At 33.9% G+C, this 21035-nt stretch overlaps 1 protein-coding gene across 16 annotated transcripts in view; it reads right to left on the reverse strand.

Annotated features, from left to right (window-relative positions):
- The window catches only part of PDLIM5 (PDZ and LIM domain 5), a 212239-nt gene that overhangs the window by 87004 nt on the left and 104200 nt on the right, over positions 1-21035 (reverse strand). For all 16 annotated transcript variants that reach the window (XM_055313258.1, XM_055313243.1, XM_055313244.1 and 13 more), the window contains one exon: positions 562-604. In XM_055313258.1, coding sequence (XP_055169233.1) covers positions 562-604 — 43 coding nt within the window. The remainder of the gene's footprint in view (positions 1-561; positions 605-21035) is intronic.

Consider the following 21035-nt stretch of genomic DNA (forward strand, 5'->3'; position numbering starts at 1 on the left):
TAACTTAATGTCTCAGCAAATCAATATAAGTAATTCACTGGAAAGGCACAAACAAAATTAAGGAGAAAATCCCCCAAAGCATAAGCCAGGTGTATATGAAAAATGGTTTGGGACAATTTGAGGATGTATATGAGAGAAAAAACATAGTTGCCAATAACTGAATCCAGAATATTCTGAAAATGTAATTAAAAACTTATTTCTATCACTAATAAAATGTTACCAAAGACTTGAGGTACTCATTTTTAGTAACCACTTATTTATTCTCTGTGAAATATGTGAATAAAGATAGGCAATTTGAATGTGAATATAAAAAAAAGGACATTAGTTAGATACTAAATGGCACTGGAAATCATGTTTTAATAACACTGGTATAATTACAGATGTTAATTATGTATGTGTTGATTTCCATCTCCCCCCTGCACCACCACCAATCTTTAAAAGAAAAGAATCATAAGGAAAACTGTATTGAAACTATTAATTGTCAGTATGTCCTAAGATAAGAATGGAAATGGAAGGAGGGACTATCAAGTGGTACCTAGTGATACCAGATAAGAAACACACCTTTTGAACAGGAACTGGCTCAGGCTTGGGTGTGGCAGATGCCCTAAAGGGAAAAAATAAATAAATAAAAAGAGAAAAAAATATAAATTTTTGTAAATATCTTATTGATGGAATTATTAGTACATACCTTAATATATTAAATAATCAGAATTTATAGTTTCATAATTCATAGTCTTGACTATTCATCATCTACTAATTAATTCATGTAACTCAAATGCTACAAGTACCTATACCCTTACACACTGTAAGGTAATTCATTAGTTTTCTACACATTCAAATAAGGGAAGACAAACACCAACTGTTTCCTAATGCACCCATGTTTAAGCTTTCAATTAAGGCTGTTCTCCACCCAAAAGGGAAAAGTGTAATAAACATGACTGTTTCATCCTTGACTAGTTCCTAAAATATCTAATCTGAACCTCTATCTCCAACACTATCTGCTTTTTCTCCTAACATCCAGGAATACATCCACAGGACATTGGATTTCTATGAAGATACTGAATAAATTCTGGTTGAACTGAGTCACCAAATGAGTATTTATTTGGAATTTATGTTCTTAAATGCTTATGCCAGGTAATATATTTGTTATGGTAAAACTCAACTGTAAATTCTTCTTTAGGCTATATTTTCAGTGAAGGAAATAACCATCTTCCATTTGTCTCTCTATATCAGTACTGTTGCCTGCATGTAACAGGTCATCAGTAATGAGTGTGGCAAAGGAGAGAACAAGGGAAGAAGGGCAAAATTCCATGAATACAGAACCATTTCCAAATTCAAAGTAAGTATTTTCAATATATGCTTTTTTGTATTATCACTGTCCCTTTGGTTAGCATGGACTAATAGTAACAATAATTTATTTGAAGCAATTATTGCATATAACCATGACAAATAACCAAAATAGCAACTACCCTTATCCCCATTTTTTACTTGACGTATTTCAAAGTTTAGAGTAAGTAAATTACTAGGATATAGCTGGCTGACAGTTCTTTATATTATAATATACTAGCTGCAGCCAAGGATAGTAACTAAATGATTGGGAAAGCTTCTAATAATTTAAAGACTACCCAGTATTAAGGTACATATTATGTTTAATCATGCCAGAAGCAATGTGACTCCTCCTATAACACAAGGGTGCAGATAAGACATCAAGTGCAAAATTTAAGAAATGTAACCTAGTAGGTAAATAATAAGTGTAACAATTTAAAGGTACAAACCATGAGACTGTTTTACTTAAATAACAGATCGCCAATGGAAGGAAGAAGCTAGCATAGGATATTTGATCTCTGAGAATAACTTAATAATGAACTCTGATCAACATTTTTAACAGCAACCGAATTTTCCAATAACAACTAATTTGGTTAGTTAGGGCAAGCACTGACTGAGTAATTGACTAACCTAGTGAGAGGCCACAATGGATGCTAACATTCGGTTACTACAATATAGAATTATATTCTGCAAAGCTGTGTAACTTTCCATGTGTACTCTCAAATAGACAATTTCTCCTTTAGCATATAGGATTATTATAATAAGCAAAGAAAACAAGTTCAAGTACAGAACAGTGGAATCTTCCTTTCATTGAAATTTCACAATGAGATGTAATCACAGAGGATCTATTTATTAAAACCACCCAAGACATTATTGGAAGTCTGCCATAATAGGATGGTTTCTTTTTTCATTTGGACACTTAAAGGTGTATGAAACTCTTCTGGAAACATAAAAACAATTTATAAAAAGAACTGGATGTTCAACAGTCACCAAGTTTCCAAACAGAATAGAATGCATATATCCTATGTCTATGAAAACAATCCCTTAGTTTTTTCAGGGTGTTAACACGTTCTTAACCAACATTAGCAACAATAACAAGAACCTCAGAATGGTTAGTTTACTTAATTTTGGAATCCAACCTCTTATTTTGTTGAGAAAGCACAGAATAATAATGAGTCCTAAAATACTTTATGTATTGAAAGTCTGCAAAAATACTGCTTTGAAATCTTGAATTCACAAATGAACTTACGATCTGAAACCTGAACCTGTTAGCCCTGCTTGCCTTCTGATAAAATTTCACAAGTGCAACTACCTGAAGTATGACAGAAAAAAAAATGGATAACACATCTTCAAAATTCCAGAATTGGGTCCACTACACATTAAAAACACAAACATCATTTTGTAGGGAAAAAATATTTACTTATAATGAAATGCCAAACAAAGGAGTTGACACTAGATGCAATAAAAATTAGTTCCTTGGGCTTAATTATTTAAATAACCACCAAATGAGTCATAAAATCACTAAAACTTAGATTTCCTTTAAAGTTACTCTGTCACATGACATGCAGGTATTCATTTAAGCCATGTAATTTTTTAACTGTTGTACTTAAAATGGCCCTCATTTTAGAGTGTCGTTTTGCTTTTTGGAGTGAAGAGAAGTCAAACTGCTGTCATTAAAAATATTTGGAAAAACATTTTAACACACACAGTACATATGTACCTATAATATTCATTAGTTACATTTTAAAAGATCAATATTTAAGTGTACTTATATTTAAATGTATTTTTTATTTAAGTGTATATTTAAGTATAATTACATACTCTTATGACACTAAAACTATTGTGGCTTGAAAAATTAAAATACATGACAAATGAAATCTATAAAATTAATTAACAGCAAAATTAATAAACAGTTTTAAAAATTCAATTTTTACTATTACAAAATAACAAAATAAAAAGATATACCACCTTTCCACCTTTTGCTCTCGTGTGTAGAGATTTTTTTAATGTTAATACATAATGTTTGAGAGACTACACATTGCTGGAAAAACTATATATTAACACAGCTCTCTTGAAAAATAATTTGCCATGTATTTGTAAAAAGCCCTGAAGAAAGCCCATGCCCTTTGACATAATGATCAACTTCTGGGAATATATCATAAGGAAATAATATGATATGTGGAAAGGACTTTATGTATATTCATTCACTACAGTGTAACTTATAATATTGAAAAATTGGAAACAACCAATTAAATAAACAATGAGGAAATGGTTAATTGCAATATAACCATATGGTAAAACATCCAATGAGTAAAATCATTTTTTGAAAGAATCCTGAACTGCATGATAACATGCTTACTTTATGATATTCAGTTGAAAAGAAAAGATATAAAAAAGCATATCCAGCATGGTCAATGCATGAAAAAAAGCAGATGGAAATAGACTAACATTTTAGTAAAGGCTCTCGACAAATAGTATTTGCTTTTTCTCTTTTGTGTGTTTTCTGTTTTATAAAATGTACATGTGTTTTTTTATGGCAAGTAAGACTATTTCTCAAAGTATATTTCATGGAAAACTACTTTTCAAAACACAAAACAAAAAAGAGGTTCTGTTACCAAAGATATCTGGGAAACTTAAAAGTTATATAAGCATGTTAACTGCTGCAGGGCAGAGGCTGTGGAGGGTGGTCGCAGCTCCCTAGTTGATGGTTCATCTTGGTTTCATTTTTTTTTTCTTTTTTCATCTTGGTTTCAGACAATCCCAGTGACACGTCCCTCCCAACAAGAACAGAAAGGGGACCAGGGGACCCTCCCAGCCCCCCAAACAGGTCAGCCCCCTATTAAAGTTGATGCCTGCGAAACAAAAAACAAAAAACAAAAAACAAAAAACAAAAAACAAAACAAACAAAAATAAGCATGTTAATCACAGAACTTCTCAGAGCCTTTAAACGCCTAAAGAAAAAAATACTGCAGATTGTTGTCCATACCCCTTTGAAGTATGACATACTCATCTACTTAGAATACTTATTTATTTAGGAAACCTTTTTTCTTAAAACTGGAGTTAGGGGGAAAAAACCCTCCAGAAAATGCTATTTTAAAGAAACAGTAAAGAAAGTAAACCTCTGTAAATCTGAAATGTTTACTTAAGTCTCCTACAAGTGGCTAAAATGAAAGAAAAATATTTTAATCCATACAATCTTCAAACTATTGATTTCTTCAACTGTGTTTACTAAGTAAGATACTCAAAAATTATGAGCATAATCAATGTTTTAGAAAGGAAAATCTCATTTCCCTCACCAAGCTGAAATACATGTTTCCTATATTCCCATAGGAGAAAATCCTAACAAGTATTTGAATAATATTTTGAATTACTGAATAATAAAAACTATTTCTCAGAATTAAGATTTTTAGTCATCTTTCAAAAAAAGTAAACACATTATACCCAGCATTTACACCCTTACTTTAGAAATGTCAGAAATTACTTAAAAGTGAATCATTTTTAAAAGATTTTTAAATAGATAAGCAGTTTTTAAAACTAAGGTAAAGTTATTAAAAATTACATCTACATTTTCCCCTTTAAATCCTGGGAAATACACAATGGGATAATATATCTCCCTTTCAACTGCAGTGATCACCACAAGTCACTTTTGTGTAGTGTGTGTTTCAAACTAGCAGAGATCCTAGCAATGGCTTAGTGCCATGGGCTCAACAATTTGCTTATTGTTCTCTGTTCTCTTAGTGTGAAGCCACTGTACTGGAGTAAGCCATGATGGTGAGAGACTGATGCATTGGCCCAATACTATCCTCAGGCTCATGGAATTCAAAGAACAAAGCCATCAGTGTGGCTACAACAATCTATTTTGAAAGGTGATTGATTTTTCTAAGAGCAGCATCCAAAATAAAAATCCTGGGTACACTGCAACCAGTTTCAAAACTTCTGGCTAAACGGTTCAAAGACCTCTATGTTATAATGGATTTTATTAGAGACTAAAATTGTGATGTCCTGGTTATAATGATGTATAGGAAAAATAATGGCGTAAATAAGCAATAGCTCTATCAGGAATTAGATTCAAAGGAATCAAATAAAACTGCATCTTATGAACACCCAATGAATGGTATTATATTTAAGTTATATAATGAATTAATGGATTTTTATAATACTGCTTTATAAAATAATGTGCTTTTAGCTTAAAAAGTAGCCAACGAATGCTCACATTGGTATTTAAGAATGAGGAATTAAGCTACAGAACTAGACTGATAAAGATTATTCACATTACTCATAATGTCTTAATGACTCCTTCAACCATATCTAATATACTTAACTCATAAACAATCATACAGAAAACAGAAGGATTTTTAAGTTCCTTTTCTGTGAGATGAGCTCTATCTAAGTTTCCCACAACATGGCCATCTTTGGACTCACTGACCTCAAGACCCGTAAACACTAGGGTACATCATTAATCACTTTAATTGCAAAGTTGTCAATTTGCAATAACAAAGCAACTCCAGAGGGGAAAAAAGTGAGTACTCAACTGTGCAGAGGGATGTCTCCTTAAACAATTCCTCCATATTTTATTGTACTTCCAGTCAGTCTACTGTAAATTCAAACCTTAAACATTTAAACCGCTTGGGGCATTATATTTACGCTTTTTTTCTAAAAGACTTGAGAATATGTAAGGATTAAATTTTCTATAAATAAAAGTACAAAAAAGTTATATCATAACACCTTTTGGCTTATAAAATATTGTGTTCACCACATACACATGCACTCATACATACAGTCTCACTCTCAATTTCTCTCCCGCTCTGCATCTTCTCTATCTTACTATGGGGACTAACATAGTACCTTTTTTTCCTTTCAAAAGGGAAAAAGAACCCAAAGCTGGACATATTTTGAACGATGAGAAAAAGAAGGTAAGAAAAGAGAAGCAAGAGGATTGCTCTAGTCCATCTGAGTGGCTGGGACCCCCTCTGCTTGGGCTTGGCTTGAGACTGGGAGAGGCTCTGATTCCACACGTAAGGATGAAGGGCTTTTGTTCTAAGATCCTTTTGTTCTAAGATCAGATGGTCATAGCAGTCGATGAGGTTTGAGAAGAAACTCAACCAATTCTAAATCAAGCCACAGAAGAACAGAGGGCAGGAGGAGGAGAGACCGAGACAGGGAGGAAAGAAGGAAAAGACTTCTACTGAGCTTGCCTGACCTGCGTGGCACACTATTTGGGGGCATGGCAGGAGTTCAGAGGTGGGGGAAGAATAGACAAGGAAACATTAAGCTAAATTTAAAGTGATAAAATATTTCCCATTATACAAATAATGATAGCATCAGCATTACATTACATTACCATTTACTGGGGTCTTACTAGGAGCTCAACATTGAATTAAGGCCTTATATACAATACACTGCTTAATTTCAGAAATAAAGCTCAGAAATGTTAAATAATTTGGACTCCTAATGCCAAGTTTAATGCCAATGTCCCCATTTTCCTCCCTCTAATATATCCATCTCACCCAGCAGGAACCAAGAGATTAACAAATATTTCTTCTTCTCATGCTATGCTGCTTTATTTTTTATGGTTGAAGTTCATAAATTTGATGCTATTAAGATCTTCAGAAATGTAAACTGAATATTGCTCAATTTGAATAACTAGTTTTGGTGACAGTTTTATATGTTACATGTCATCTTTCACTTGAGATTATCCTTTCATCTGTCCATTAATCAGTATTTATTGAGCCGCAGGCACTGTTCTAGCCAGGGGAATATAGTAGTAAACAAGGCAAAGAAGGTTCCTGCCTCAAATCTACATTCTAATGAAGGAGGTAGATAATAAGTCAATAAATAAGACAGTTTCATATAGTGATAAATGCAAAATTTCACATTATTCTACCTGATTCTAATGGAAGAAATTTATTTTTCTACTTAACATTTATTACCATAAAAACATTTTTAAACATTTTTCATCTGTCCATTCTGCCTCATGTCCATACTCAAAATAACCTCAGAACACTGAAGGGAAAAAAACGTAATTTTCTAACGTAATGAAGGAGGTAGATAATAAGTCAATAAATAAGACAGTTTCATATAGTGATAAATGCAAAATTTCACATTATTCTACCTGATTCTAACGGAAGAAATTTATTTTTCTACTTAACATTTATTACCATAAAAACATTTTTAAACATTTTTAATCTGTCCATTCTGCCTCATGTCCATACTCAAAATAACCTCAGAACACTGAAGGGAAAAAAACATAATTTTCTAATGAGTATTTATAAAGAACTTCTATCAAAAAGACTGTTAAAGAAATTGTGTAATATTTTAGATATGTTCAAGTTTAAATAAAAGGAACTTCAAAGTCCAGGCTAATGTATTCTTATTATAGGTAAAATTCTTTTACAGGGAAAATACTATTTCAGTAGAAATTTTAAATAAGGAATCTATTTTATATGCCCCACTATTAAGAAATGTTAAACTTTAATGTAAGGGGCCAGACGGTCAATACTTTAGGTTTTGTGGGTCATGGGATCTCAATTTAATGCTTAAAGGTTCTATCATTAGAACAAGAAGAATGACAAGTGTAAATAGGTGGGCATGCCTGCGTTCCAATAAAACTTTATTCATAAGAACAGGATGGGGGAAAAAAAAGAACAGGATGGGGGCTAAATCTGGTCAACCTCTGATTTAGATCATTTTATGGTTTTCATTATAACAAACCTTCTGGAAATAATCCTATATGAGCATGGTTCTTTTGGACTGTAAGCCTCACAATTATTCTGCATAATAAAAAAATCCTAGTTACAATTTCTTCAGACACTGACATGACTAAAAATATGAGAGCTTAGCACCTCATCAATCTTTCTGTGGTTGCTGGGCACTACTTGTCAATTCCTTTTAACCCCTCTATCTCGAACTTTGGTATTACTTGCAACTGAATGACCCAACCTAAACTTCCAAATTACCAACTCAAATAAAATTCACACCACATGGCACTGATGAAGCTTGGTGAAGAGACGGGGTTAATGTTATTGGATTAAGATGATATTTTAGGCACTATTTTTAACTCCACTACTCAGTACTTCAGTTTATTTGCTAATACATGATAAGGATTAATAAAAACCTCTCTCATTTTCTGCTATATATTGTGAATGAACTATTAATAATATGTATTTTTTTTTAATTCTAAGAGAGTTAACTAACAAGGATGCACTATGCATTCTGTGAGAGAAGCAGAAAGGGGTAAATTCCTTCTTTCTCATTCTTGTCCACAAAACTCTATACTTTATTTCATATTAGGAATGGACAGTAATACTTTCAACATTGATATAAACAAGCAATTAATGACAGAGTTGCATTCTCTGAAAACCTACTGGTTTATAGCTTTCTTTGGGCACAATGCTAATCACTTCTATTTAATATATACTTTCTTCCAGCTCCAATCAGTAAGAAAAAAAATTTTTTTATCAACATAGTCCTTGATTGCTAATATAAAAATAATAGGATTTGCAAAGTAAATAATCTACTTGTGAAAATTCAGGAGTTCCATTGATACATCTACATCTTTCTGGCTCTTTCAATGATACTATTAAGATACTCTTAAATAACAAATGTGGTTAACATTCATTCATATTAGGAAAGTGGGCATCAATGACAAACTATATGCATAACTGGATTTTCAGAGACTTATAGCCATGCATATAAAACTAATGCTTCAGGAAAACTCTGATAAGCACCAGATGATGGAGAGTAGGAGAAAAGTAGTATAAAAGCAGGCACAATTCATAAATTTACTTACTTTTTCTTCCCTTTAGGAAAAGCTTAGAGCCCTAAAAAGACAGAGAGAACCTATCTTTCATTTCTCTTACCAAGCTCTTCGTTAATAGAGAGGAATTCTTTGAGAAATAGGAGAAATAGGTAAATGAAGGTTGCAAGTCTAGGTTACCAAAAAAATAAATTAGCTAACTCTACAGTTTCTTTGTTGATACAAGGATAATAATCTTTCCTTGAGGAATTGTTTTGAGGATAAAATGAGATCATGAATGTCATACACCTTTGTGACTGACACAGAGTCAGCAGTGATAGAGACTACTTTCCTACTCCTTATACAGAAGATCTGACCCTTGAGTTATAGAAATTATTTTTTCTTATTATATACTGTTATAATCAAACCAAATTATCTACCAGGATAAGTTTCAAGAGAAAACAACAAACTAGAAATGGATGAAAAAATATCACTTGTTGAGTATATGCCAATCATTTCACTTGGCCCATTATATAAATTATATCACCTATTTTTCTTGAGAGAGTAATACTGTTCTCATTTTAATATAGGAAGAGAAGCTCAAATGAGTTAAATTATTTGACCACAATTTAGAATTTGAAAAAGGCAGAACTGAGATCTGAATGCAAGTTTTCGATATTCTTTATAAGCAGCTCTAAACCTCTGTATTATGGAGCCTTTAATCTATTCTTCCATATTTTTTTCTAGATAAGCAGAGTATCTTCCCCATAGCAATAAGAATTCTAAAATAACTTCATTTTCCAGCAGGTTCCATAATGATTATCATCTATGGTGCTAAACTGAGTGTTTTACTTAAAATTACAACCAGCTTCTGAAGTTAGTGGCCATGTAGATCCCAAGATACCACATCACAAGATATTCCTGTGTGTATGTTATGAATTACATGTTTCTGTTTCCTCTTCACAATCTTGAGAAAATAAAGGAACAGGTATCGTAGTCCCCATTATAGTTATCAATGGTGATATACTACCAATAATCCAGAATGAATCAGGCTACAGGTTTGATTTGTGCCCTGTGACACACTAGTGTATGCTGAGCATATAAAATTATAGAAATAATCATGATGGTTCCTTTTAATTAAGTTTTGGCTAGATATTCATATATACTGGGTAACTAAATATATACCTACATACATAAATATACCCACATACATAACTAAGTCACTGAATAATACATTTTTGATAGTGTTCAATTCTTTTTGAATCAGCTTTATTTTTTTATAAACAAATACACACACACACGCACAAACACACACACACATCTTTATGTTATGGACAGAATCCAGTTCCCATTAACCACCAGATTTGTTATTAGTATGGCCTTATATATTACCATAAGTTATTTTAACCAAGCACCTTCTCATTCCTGACCAATATGTCTTATACCCAATGTCACTTCAAGTTCAAGGGCAATACCTGCGTTATAATTTCCTTAATTTATTAATTACTTCTACAAGGACACCTGGGTGGCTCAGTGGTTTAGCACCTGCCTTTGGCCCAGGTCATGATCCCAGGATCCAGGCTCAAGTCCCACATCTGGCCCCCTGCATGGAACCTGCTTCTCCCTCTGCCTATGTCTCTGCATATCTCGCTCTCGCTCTCGCTCTCTCTCTCTGTCTCTCATGAATAAATAAATAAAACCTAAAAAAAAATTCTACAAATACTCACTGAGCCCCTAACACACCAAGTTGTTGTAGGGCAGTGGGGCAAGAGTAATGAATGAAACAAACTACCTACTTTGAGGGGAAGCAGACTAAAAACAAGTATATCACATGGTAATAAGCAAAACAGAGTCTAGTAAAGCAAGACAGGGAAAGGGATATGTTATCTTATATAAAAGAGTCAGAGAAGACCTCTCTATTAAGATGAAATCTGAGAAGAGACCTGAAGTAGAGAAATCAAGGTCAACCAAATAGCAAGTGTAAAGTCTCTAAGGTAGGAATGTGCCAGTGAGGCTAGACAGGGGCTAAGAAAGCTGGGAGGTCAGGGCACCCCGGGTGGCTCAGCGGTTTAGCACCGCCTTCAGCCCAGGGCGTGATCCTGGAGACCCGGGATGGAGTCCTGCGTCGTGCTCCTTGCATGGAGCCTTCTTCCCCATCTGCTTGTGTCTGCCTCTCTCTCTCTCTCTCTCTCTCTCTCTCTCTCTCTCTCATGAATAAATAAACAAAACCTTTAAATTAAAAAAAAAAAAAAGAAAGCTGGGAGGTCAGTGAGAAGCACAGCCAGAGAGACAAGTGGGAGCTAGAGCAAATAAGCTACTTTATGCCAATATAAGAACCTGGTCTTATACTCTAAGTGAGAGGAACAAGTATCCTTAATCACAGCACTTCATTTTTGTAAGAAAGTTAAATCCACATCTGAAATTAAAGAAGATTAAATCTAAATACAGTGTTGAGCAATAAATTACCCTGTATGTATGTTTGAACAGTATAAGCCTTCTTACTAACCATAAAAGAAGGGGAAGAGGGACTGAAACTTGCCTAAAATCTTAAATATATTGAGACAAAACACAAATAGAAGATAGCAAAATACCTAATTTGTTCTTCATACATCCAAAGTGTAAGATAATGTTTTTTGAAGTTCACATTTATATGCTCTCTGTCCTATACTAATATCAGAGGCACAATTTTGTCAGTAACTTTTTCCAGATACATCTCTTTTCTATTTTTGTCTAGGCTAAACACATTAAACTACAAACTTTTTTTGTAAAGTGGGTATTTTTAGGTATTTCAATAAAATTCAAAAGGACAAGCATTCCAGTATTTAGCGCAGCCTTATTAGGAAAACAAAGTCAGTCTGCTGTCTGTGGAGAGCACGGGAATGAAAACTTTTCATTCTTTATAGTCTCAACTTATGTTTTTCCACTTATTTAACCCTCAAAAAATAATTTGGGATATGTTTAGGTCTTTTAAAAATCTGGAGGTAGTTACTCAGAGTCCAGGAATTTAAAAATTAATGATCAAATGCGACTATTTTAGCCATAGATAAATCGGTCTATCCTTGTTCAATTAAGATGAGACTCTAATTTCACACTTATCAGTTCATTGTAGAATCCTGTCCAATATCATCATCATTGTATCTCATTAAATTAGGTCAAAGTATTCAATATAATATCTAAGTCAAAAAGGGAAATTTAAAGCCAGAAAACATTAAAATATTTGTCCATTTTGGAGTGCCTGAGTGGCTCCGTTAGTTAAGCATCCAACTCTTGATCTCAGCGCAGGTCTTGATCTCAGGGTCATGAGTTCAAGCCCCACACTAAGTTCCAGGCTGGGTGTGGAGCCTACTTAAAAATAAAATAGGGGCACCTGGGTGATTCAGTGGTTGAGTGTCTATCTTAGGCTCAGGTTGTGATCCTGGGGTCCTGGGATCAAGTTCCGCATCAGGCCCCCCACAGGGAGCCTGCTTCTCTCTGCCTATGTATGTCTCTGCCTCTCTCTCTCTCTGTCTCTCACAAATAAATATAATCATAAGTAAGTAAAAGTAAATAAATAAATAAATAAAATGAATAAATGAATTTGTTCATTCTTTTATTATTTGTGATTAGCATATAACTACCACAATAGACTATCACATAGAAAGGGCTGAAATGCATTCAATTTTTCCTTTATTAAGAAACTTTAGTTTTGTTTATAGATACTGAATTTTGTCTGTAAGGTAAAACAGTATTGCTTCTATTTCTGATTAATAATATAATGGACTTTGTTGTGAAATTTAGGCTACATTAGAATTCCCAATGTTAAAGTATTACTTTTAACAAAGGGATGATATAAAATCTTATAAATTATATTCTCTATCCTAATACCTCTGATATGGAAGGAAGAAAATCCAAAATTGTAGCAAATTAACAACACATTTTACCTATTTTACCAAAAGATAAGCTTATTGTCCTGAGAGAATTCCCTCCACCACTGTTTGAATCTAATATATTAGAACATGACCCTTGAATACTGCTTCATAACAGCACACAACTCACAACATAGTTGACTCATAATGTAAGTTCAGCAATACCCAAATTGGTCTACAGCTTTCCATGGGACAAATCCACTGATCAAATGTCAAATTGCTTCAAAAATTTGTAAATGCTTATTCTCAATTTCAGCACTTACCTTGTTGTAGACCAGGAGCAAATAGTTAAAACTGGCACCAGTGTCCATGGACTGCCAAGTGAGTAGAAGTGGTGTAGACCACCACTGGAAACCATTTAATCACAATACACAGTCAGAAATATATTTTATATCATGACCTACCTAGTACAAATATGAACCAATAAAACATATATTTTCATGTGCAATTTGTTAAAATATATTCTGTTCTAGTCTGTTTCATTTAAAAAAACAAAAAAAGGAGGGAGGGGAAATGCTGGTCCTGACTCAAAAAACTAAATGCATAATAAACTTCAGTTTGAGAAACACTAATCTTTACTCAAAGGCAAAGAGCACAGAAAGGTCTGGAAGGTTGGCAGGTGATATAATAAACACAATGGCTATCACACAAATAGTGGCTCACGGAACTGAAACAGCCCATTCGTGAAACAATATTAAACTAGTTTTAACTTTTGAAAAACACTGCATCCAATTATATCCTCAAAGGAACAAAATGAATAGACATAACAATAACAATAATTAACACAGGCTTTGGCTAGGGTATGTCTGTACCCTAGTGAGTTCAATCTCACTAAATTTGCTTTTGACAAATTTATAATCACTGAGAACAGAAATGCTAACCATAGGTTACTATATGTATCTTTCCAACAATGACACCTCTAGCAAGTACTTACTATAAATTGAACTAGATGGTGGAGATTTTCCCTATTTGAAAATGTGTGAAAACTCAGAAAAGCCAAACACTAATACCTAAGTCATAAGACAAATAATTTGAAATATATTAGGCTCTTTAGTGAAAGAAAAACACATTGTCTCATCTGATATCTCTTATGTTGGTGCTAACCACCTCCTGAAAGATCTCTAAAGAACAGGAATTGGTGATTCCTATATTTACTTCCTCTTTTATTAGATTCACAGAAGAACCTGGGACCTCATAAAGGATCAGAAATCAGTCAAAAGAAAAACACACAATGTACTCAATATTGTGATCTTAAAAAAAATGCAAAACTATTTACAATAAATGGAAAAGTACTTATATAGCTTTGGCATCACAGTTCCTGATTCCTTTTAAGATAACAATGAGTTTTTTCTTCCATAACTATTCTGATATTTAACTCTTCGGGCTGCTTTTCTAAAATGTTCTAATGAACACCAACAGTGAGATTTTAACTAAAAGGACTTTCACTTAATTAGAGCTGTCTAACTGGAATGGGCTGTTTGGTGATGTTCACACAGGAGTTGTGTCATTGTTTCAGGGTTCTTTCCTAGGAGAAGGCCAAATCAACTGGCTATATTAGCTAATTCTTTTATTTCTCCTAGGGAATGTATTATTACCTATGACAAGGTGAAAGAGACTCAGAAAAGACTGGCAAATAAATCCAACACTAACACTGGCCTCAAAGACAAGCAAGCCATTCGTAAGACTTTAAAATTCATCTAAGGGATCCCTGGGTGGCGCAGCGGTTTGGCGCCTGCCTTTGGCCCAGGGCGCGATCCTGGAGACCTGGGATCGAGTCCCACGTCAGGCTCCCGGTGCATGGAGCCTGCTTCTCCCTCTGCCTGTGTCTCTGCCTCTCTCTCTCTCTCTCTCTCTCTCTCTCTCTCTCTCTCTGTGACTATCATAAATAAATAAAAAATAAATAAATAAAATAAAATAAAATTCATCTAAGACAGTGTGGTCAATTTGATAAGTAGTGTAGTCTTTAGAATGTCCAGTACCTCCCAGGGTTAAGAGCAGATCGCCTAGATTCTAATCCTAGTTCCTCCATTTACTAGTTGTTTAACTTACTAGTCAGTAAGTTAAAAGCTAGGCTGAACACATTAAATTACAAAGTAAGCGTATGTTACTTAAGCTCTCTATTTCCTCACTTGTAAAATAAGAACAGTAACAATACTTATCTCTCTTATCAAGGGTAATTACGAAAACTCAATGAAAAAATGCCTGTAAGGTGCTTAGAACAATACTTGCCACATGGACACTATTATAGTGTCAGTTATGGTATTTAATATCTCTTATGACATGAAAACTGAACATAAATGACAACTATCATCTTCTTCCAGGTTCCAGGCTTTTATGAGAGAAGAATTTAACATTACACACAGTATTGTTTTTTGAAAGTCACCTCACCAGTCTAATTTCAGAAAATGTCAGTTCTTGGCTACCATAAGAATGAGGATGTACTAGGGATAATGGGAAATGGGATAGATAACCCCATTCCAAATTATTCATCCCTAAGTCCCCAGAGTGAAACTAAAGTCTTCTTTTCTTCTAAACACTTCTTTGGCTCAGTGGTTAAGCATCTGCCTTTGGCCCAGGGTGTAGCCCTGCAGTCCCAGGATCCAGTCCCACATCAGGCTCCCTGAATGGAGTTTGCTTCTCTCTCTGCCTATGTCTCTGCCTCTCTCTCTCTCTCTCTCTCTCTCTCTCTCTCTCTCTGTGTGTGTGTGTGTGTCTCATGAATAAATAAATAAAATCTTTAAAAAATAATAAACAAACAGTTCTTTCAACTAGCAACAATCCTAGGCTAGGTGGGCTACATTTGCTTCTGAAAAGTTAAATGAAGGAGAAAGTCATCGAATTACCAAGGGAAAGTCAATGACTCTCTTCTTCTAAATTACCCTCAGGCATTTTACTGAACCCAAGGTACAAAGGCAACAGGTAGGCTCACCATGGTATTGTGTACTTGCCCTCAGAGGTAACATCTGGGGGATAAGTGTGGCCCTTGGATGCCTCTGAAACCATCACAGTCACTGGCAAGGAAGTCTATGTAGATAAGAAACTATATCACAGGCTGTCCAGAGAACAAGCTCTGTTCCCAATCCCAAGAAGAAATCCAGCATATTAAAACTTTCTCCAAAAGTATTGCCAAGTACTGAAGTTCTATAAACAAAAAAAAGTTATGACACAAATAGTCAAAGCCAAAAACATGTATGTCATGGTATAGCCAACACATTTCCTCTCTCATTTTCATCAGTGATTACAATGCAAAAACCCAGTCATATATGGCAATAAAATATAAAAATTATACATCAGAGTTAGCAGCTATGTTCATGAGCCACACCCAAGGCTGTGGGTGAGCTGCATACCTCAATTAATGTTGAGAATCACATAAGGAAATTAAACTTGCATTATAATTTTTGTTCCCGTTTTGACATGCACAACATCTAAGAGTTTGACTACTTTCACACATGGCCTTGTTTTCAGCTGTCTATCACATAAAATTGCAATTTAGCATCTCACTGATCTGTTTTCTAGGGAAACCTACCCCAGAGCAAACACTGACATATGCTTATGCTTTGCTGTTCCTATGAAAACAAGATGTGGCATGACTCACTGCTCTTCTTGCTGAATTATGTGTCTTCTGTGAGTTCTGAAGAGACTAGCAGTTAAAATGTGCTGGAATATTGATGAGTATGGCTATTAAAAAAAGTTATTTAGAAGGAATATTTGTAGAAGTAAAGCAGTCTTGTAAAAATAGCACTAGATAGAAGGTCAGCTTCAGATAATTATAGTTTACCATTTCAGAATCACGAAAAATGTTTGCTATAACCTAAAGATTTGCTGTAGTCTATGTTTGATAAAACTAGACACTAAGAAAACCAGGATGGTGCCTGAAATTTGACAAAATCCTTAGTAAAGTCTTGAGAAATCAAAAAATTACATAGATCTTAAAAGATCATCTAAACTGGCTTTATATATTATCAACATTAAGATCATTAATAAAATCTTTTTTATTCCTCTGGTTTCCTGATAGATAAATAATAACCTGGTTTATGTTAAACTATCACAATTTCCTACTAGTCTATTCAAAATTCCTCACTGTATAATATAAAATTTTTAGTTTACCAAAAATACTAAGCATGACTATCTACACAGACTCAAATATTGCTACAGCTGAAATGCTTTAGACAAAAAATTTCATCATAACCACTTGCAGAAACCAAACACATGGTTTTATTAAAAACACTCTTCAAGATAAATATACACTTACATAACTTAATTCTCATTACATTATTATACTAGAAAAAAAAGAGACCCTGACACTTCATTTTACAGAAAAACGTAATAGAGCAGTGATTTATGACCTCACCTAGAATAAAAGTAAAGCAATGTATCCATGCTGAAAGCCCAAATTTTTATTCCCAAAGTAGGTCAGTATTATCACCCCTGGTGTTATACTTGAATGTATTTCAAGGCCCGATATACAAAACAAAAGCACAGCTTCTCTTGTTGAAGTACAAGTATAGGCAGAAAACTCTGAATGCATTTCACTGGCCATGTGATACCACCAACCATAGTACACTTATGATAGAATTTGATAAAGATGAATCTTCTTTATATATAAACAGGAAAAATGAAGTTCAGAAAGAAAAGGTTGACTACCACTTCATTATCCTTTCTACCATACTTGAAATCTGAGTCGTTCCTATGCCTCCATTTTTTCATTTGATAAATGGGTATATTTTCTACTCATCTGCTTTACGAAGAGAGAGCATAATATCAAGGAAATTAAAAGCATGAATTTTATTTGAAACCAAGACTTACATCTTTTTTTTTTCTTAATAAAGATTTTATTTATTCATGAGATACACAGAGAAAGAGAGAGAGGCAGAAACACAGGCAGAGGGAGAAGCAGGCTCCGTGCAGGGAGCCCAACATGGGACTCGATCCTGGGTCTCCAGGATCACACCCTGGGCTGAAGGCAGCACTAAACTGTTGAGCCATCCGGGCTGCTCAAGACTTACATCTTAATACTATCATCACAACAGTAACTCACTACAAGCTAATTAACTTCTCTGAATTAATTTCTTCATCTGTGAAAGAGGTTAGCACCACTCTCACTGGGTTATTCTGAGGATTAAATGATGTAATATATGTAAATTAGCCAGTGGGACACCTATGACTTATGTTATAAATAAAATAGCCGAGAATTTGTACAGCATTTCTCTGTATTTATAAAATCAATCTACTTAACATTGTAATCATCATATGGTACTATCACAGACAAATTCATTATAAGCAGTTTATGTCACTAATTTGGCACTTTAGTAGTAGCTGAAGTAAAGTCAAATGAAAAAGTTTACATACTAAAGTTAAAAACAGAAGGATTCTTCACATTAGTATTCAATTCTACTAGACCACAATTCTATATCATCTAAAGAAAAATAACATTTGACAAATTTATAGCCATAGATTAAATTTATATATGTGTGTGTGTGTATGTATATGTGTATATATATATATATATATAGCATATTACAGAGGCATTTTATTACATATTATGTCCATTTTTTTTAATTGATGAAATCAGCTCACAAACTTGATAATGCTACTCCCCTTCCTTAAAAGTTTGTACTCTTGGGGCATCTGGGTGGCTCAGTGGTTGAGGGTCTGACTTTGGCTCAGGTCATGATGCCAGGTCCTGAGATCAAGTCCCACATCCGGCTCCCCACAGGGAGCCTGCTTCTCCCTCAGCCTGTCTCTGCTTCACTCTCTGACTCTCATGAATAAATAAATACAATCTTAAAAAAAAACTGTTTGTACTCTTATATGATATGCATTTGTCAAAATTATAATTAAATAATTATATGATTATGTGGACTATCCCCTTTATTAGCTGGTGTAGCAGTTTCATGACAGCAGGTATCACTAGTTCAACTCTGCTTCCTGAAGTATACATTGGAAGGATGTATAATCTGTGTATATATACAGTCAGACCAGAAGAACATATATGAGAATGCTTGTTTTCCCTAGATGGCATGAGTTTCTTATTTTCTGTACCTTCCCAATGGTCTTCATTATATGTGTAATTGTTTTACAAACAGACAGTAGCCACTAAATATTTCCTTAGGCAGAAAAGTACTTGAAATAAAAGGTAATAGACAAAAGGAAAACAGCATTAATTTGAAAACCACTTAAATTCAAATGAATTTGTAATCTCTTGATGGAAGATGGCCTCTAAAAGAATCAGCATATACTCAGGAAAAGGAACACAAAGAAAAACAATTAACTGGTTTAAATAATAAAATGATAAAAACTGTATAAAGATGATAGAAAGATAATAAGGCCAATAACAAAAGGAAGATGAGTGTTTCATTCCTAGCAAAGACTTCTACGACAAAGTGATTACAAAGACATTATCTGTGCAGAAAACCTGTACTGTGGCACAATATAAGTAAATATTTGAGGAATGTGAAAGAAGAGATTTTTTTAAAGAAATGTATTTTCAGAAAATATTTTCACATTTCCCACAAGCTTACTTAGGCCATTCATCCCCCAGTGCTATGTCTATATATAGTTTGAAATGCTAAATTTCCTTCTATATAGAAGAACTGGATTTCAAACATGCAGATAAAAACACAACACATGGAGAGCTGTGTAATTTGGCAAGGAGAGAAGTGCTCCAGGTTCCCTGATGCAGTGTGCTTAGCAAATCCATGCAGGGAGAGGGGCAGTGGCTCACACAGGCCTTTAGGGCCCACTTTACCAGCAAGTGCTCTCTATGGGTGACTGTCGACTCTCTTACTGAATCCCAATATACAGAATTATCCCAAACTTTGGCTCACACAGAATATTTATATTGCTGTAAGAATTTAAAGACTGAAAATGGTTTTTAAAAATATATTGTTAAATAATCTTTCCAAAATGATGATATTGACAAGCTGGCAAGAGCAGTAGAGCTGTAAAGTAAAAGTCTCACCTACCGTAAGTCAGTAAATATAACTAAGACCGAAGATTCAAGAGTTAGAAGATGATTATTATTTAGAAATTACAAAGGTAAATACCATGAGAAATAATTGTTGCTCTGATCAAGTAAAGGAAGGGTTAAAAACGGAACTGCTCAGTTTTCTGTATATAAGCCTTTATATTTCCTTTACTATTTGCATAAAATATTTTGATAAAATAAAATTAACCTAAGAAGTACATTTGGTGATTCAAAATAAGGCAGTAACATTAGAGATATATATTAAAAGAATGCATGGCTAATAATTTCAAATATCACATAAGAAAATGATTTACTGAAAAACAAAACAGGGTCACCTGGTTGACTCAGTTGGTAGAGCATGTAACTCTTGATCTTGGGGATGTAAGTTCCAGCCCCACACTGACTATGGAGACTACTTAAAAATAAAATCTTTACAAAAAAACAAAATAAAGGAAGCCTACAAAAATGTACATATCTACCAACAACATACATACACTCGCTACGTTTCAAGCTCCTCTCTGTCTGCTCCAGGTATACTAATCAAAGCAGGTGACCTAAAGTGACCCAATCTTGCCCTACCCTTTCCAAGCTCTATGACTACGTCATAGATGTGGCCTGATATTCCCATAGTACTTTTTTCTCCATTTCCATGATATAATACCAGATCAATCTTTTTTTTTTTAGTCAATATTAAATATCACTATTTTATGAAGCAAAATTTAAGAGGAAAAGATCTTTCTCTAAGATTCTAGTCTTTCTTTGTTTTTCCTTATGGAAAATTTCATATTCTGATATATATATAATTATATATATTATATCTATATATAATATTATACATCAAAATGAGATTTTGCCTAGAGTAAATTTTCTTATATTTAAGAGATATTTATATCCATTTTCATTCAATTAGTCTATAAACGCTCTACTGAGATCACAGAATGCATACTACTAAATTAATTTTACTATCTCTTTAAGTGACTCCTGTTTAGACAATATTTTAAAGAGTTAGAATTTAATCTGTTCTTATTTTGTTTTTAAAATTATGCAGACTTGGGCAGCCCAGGGGGCTCAGCAGTTTAGCGCCACCTTCAGCCCAGGGCAT

The sequence above is a fragment of the Nyctereutes procyonoides genome, unplaced genomic scaffold (genome assembly GCF_905146905.1).
Source record: "Nyctereutes procyonoides isolate TBG_1078 unplaced genomic scaffold, NYPRO_anot_genome, whole genome shotgun sequence".
NCBI lineage: Eukaryota > Metazoa > Chordata > Mammalia > Carnivora > Canidae > Nyctereutes > Nyctereutes procyonoides.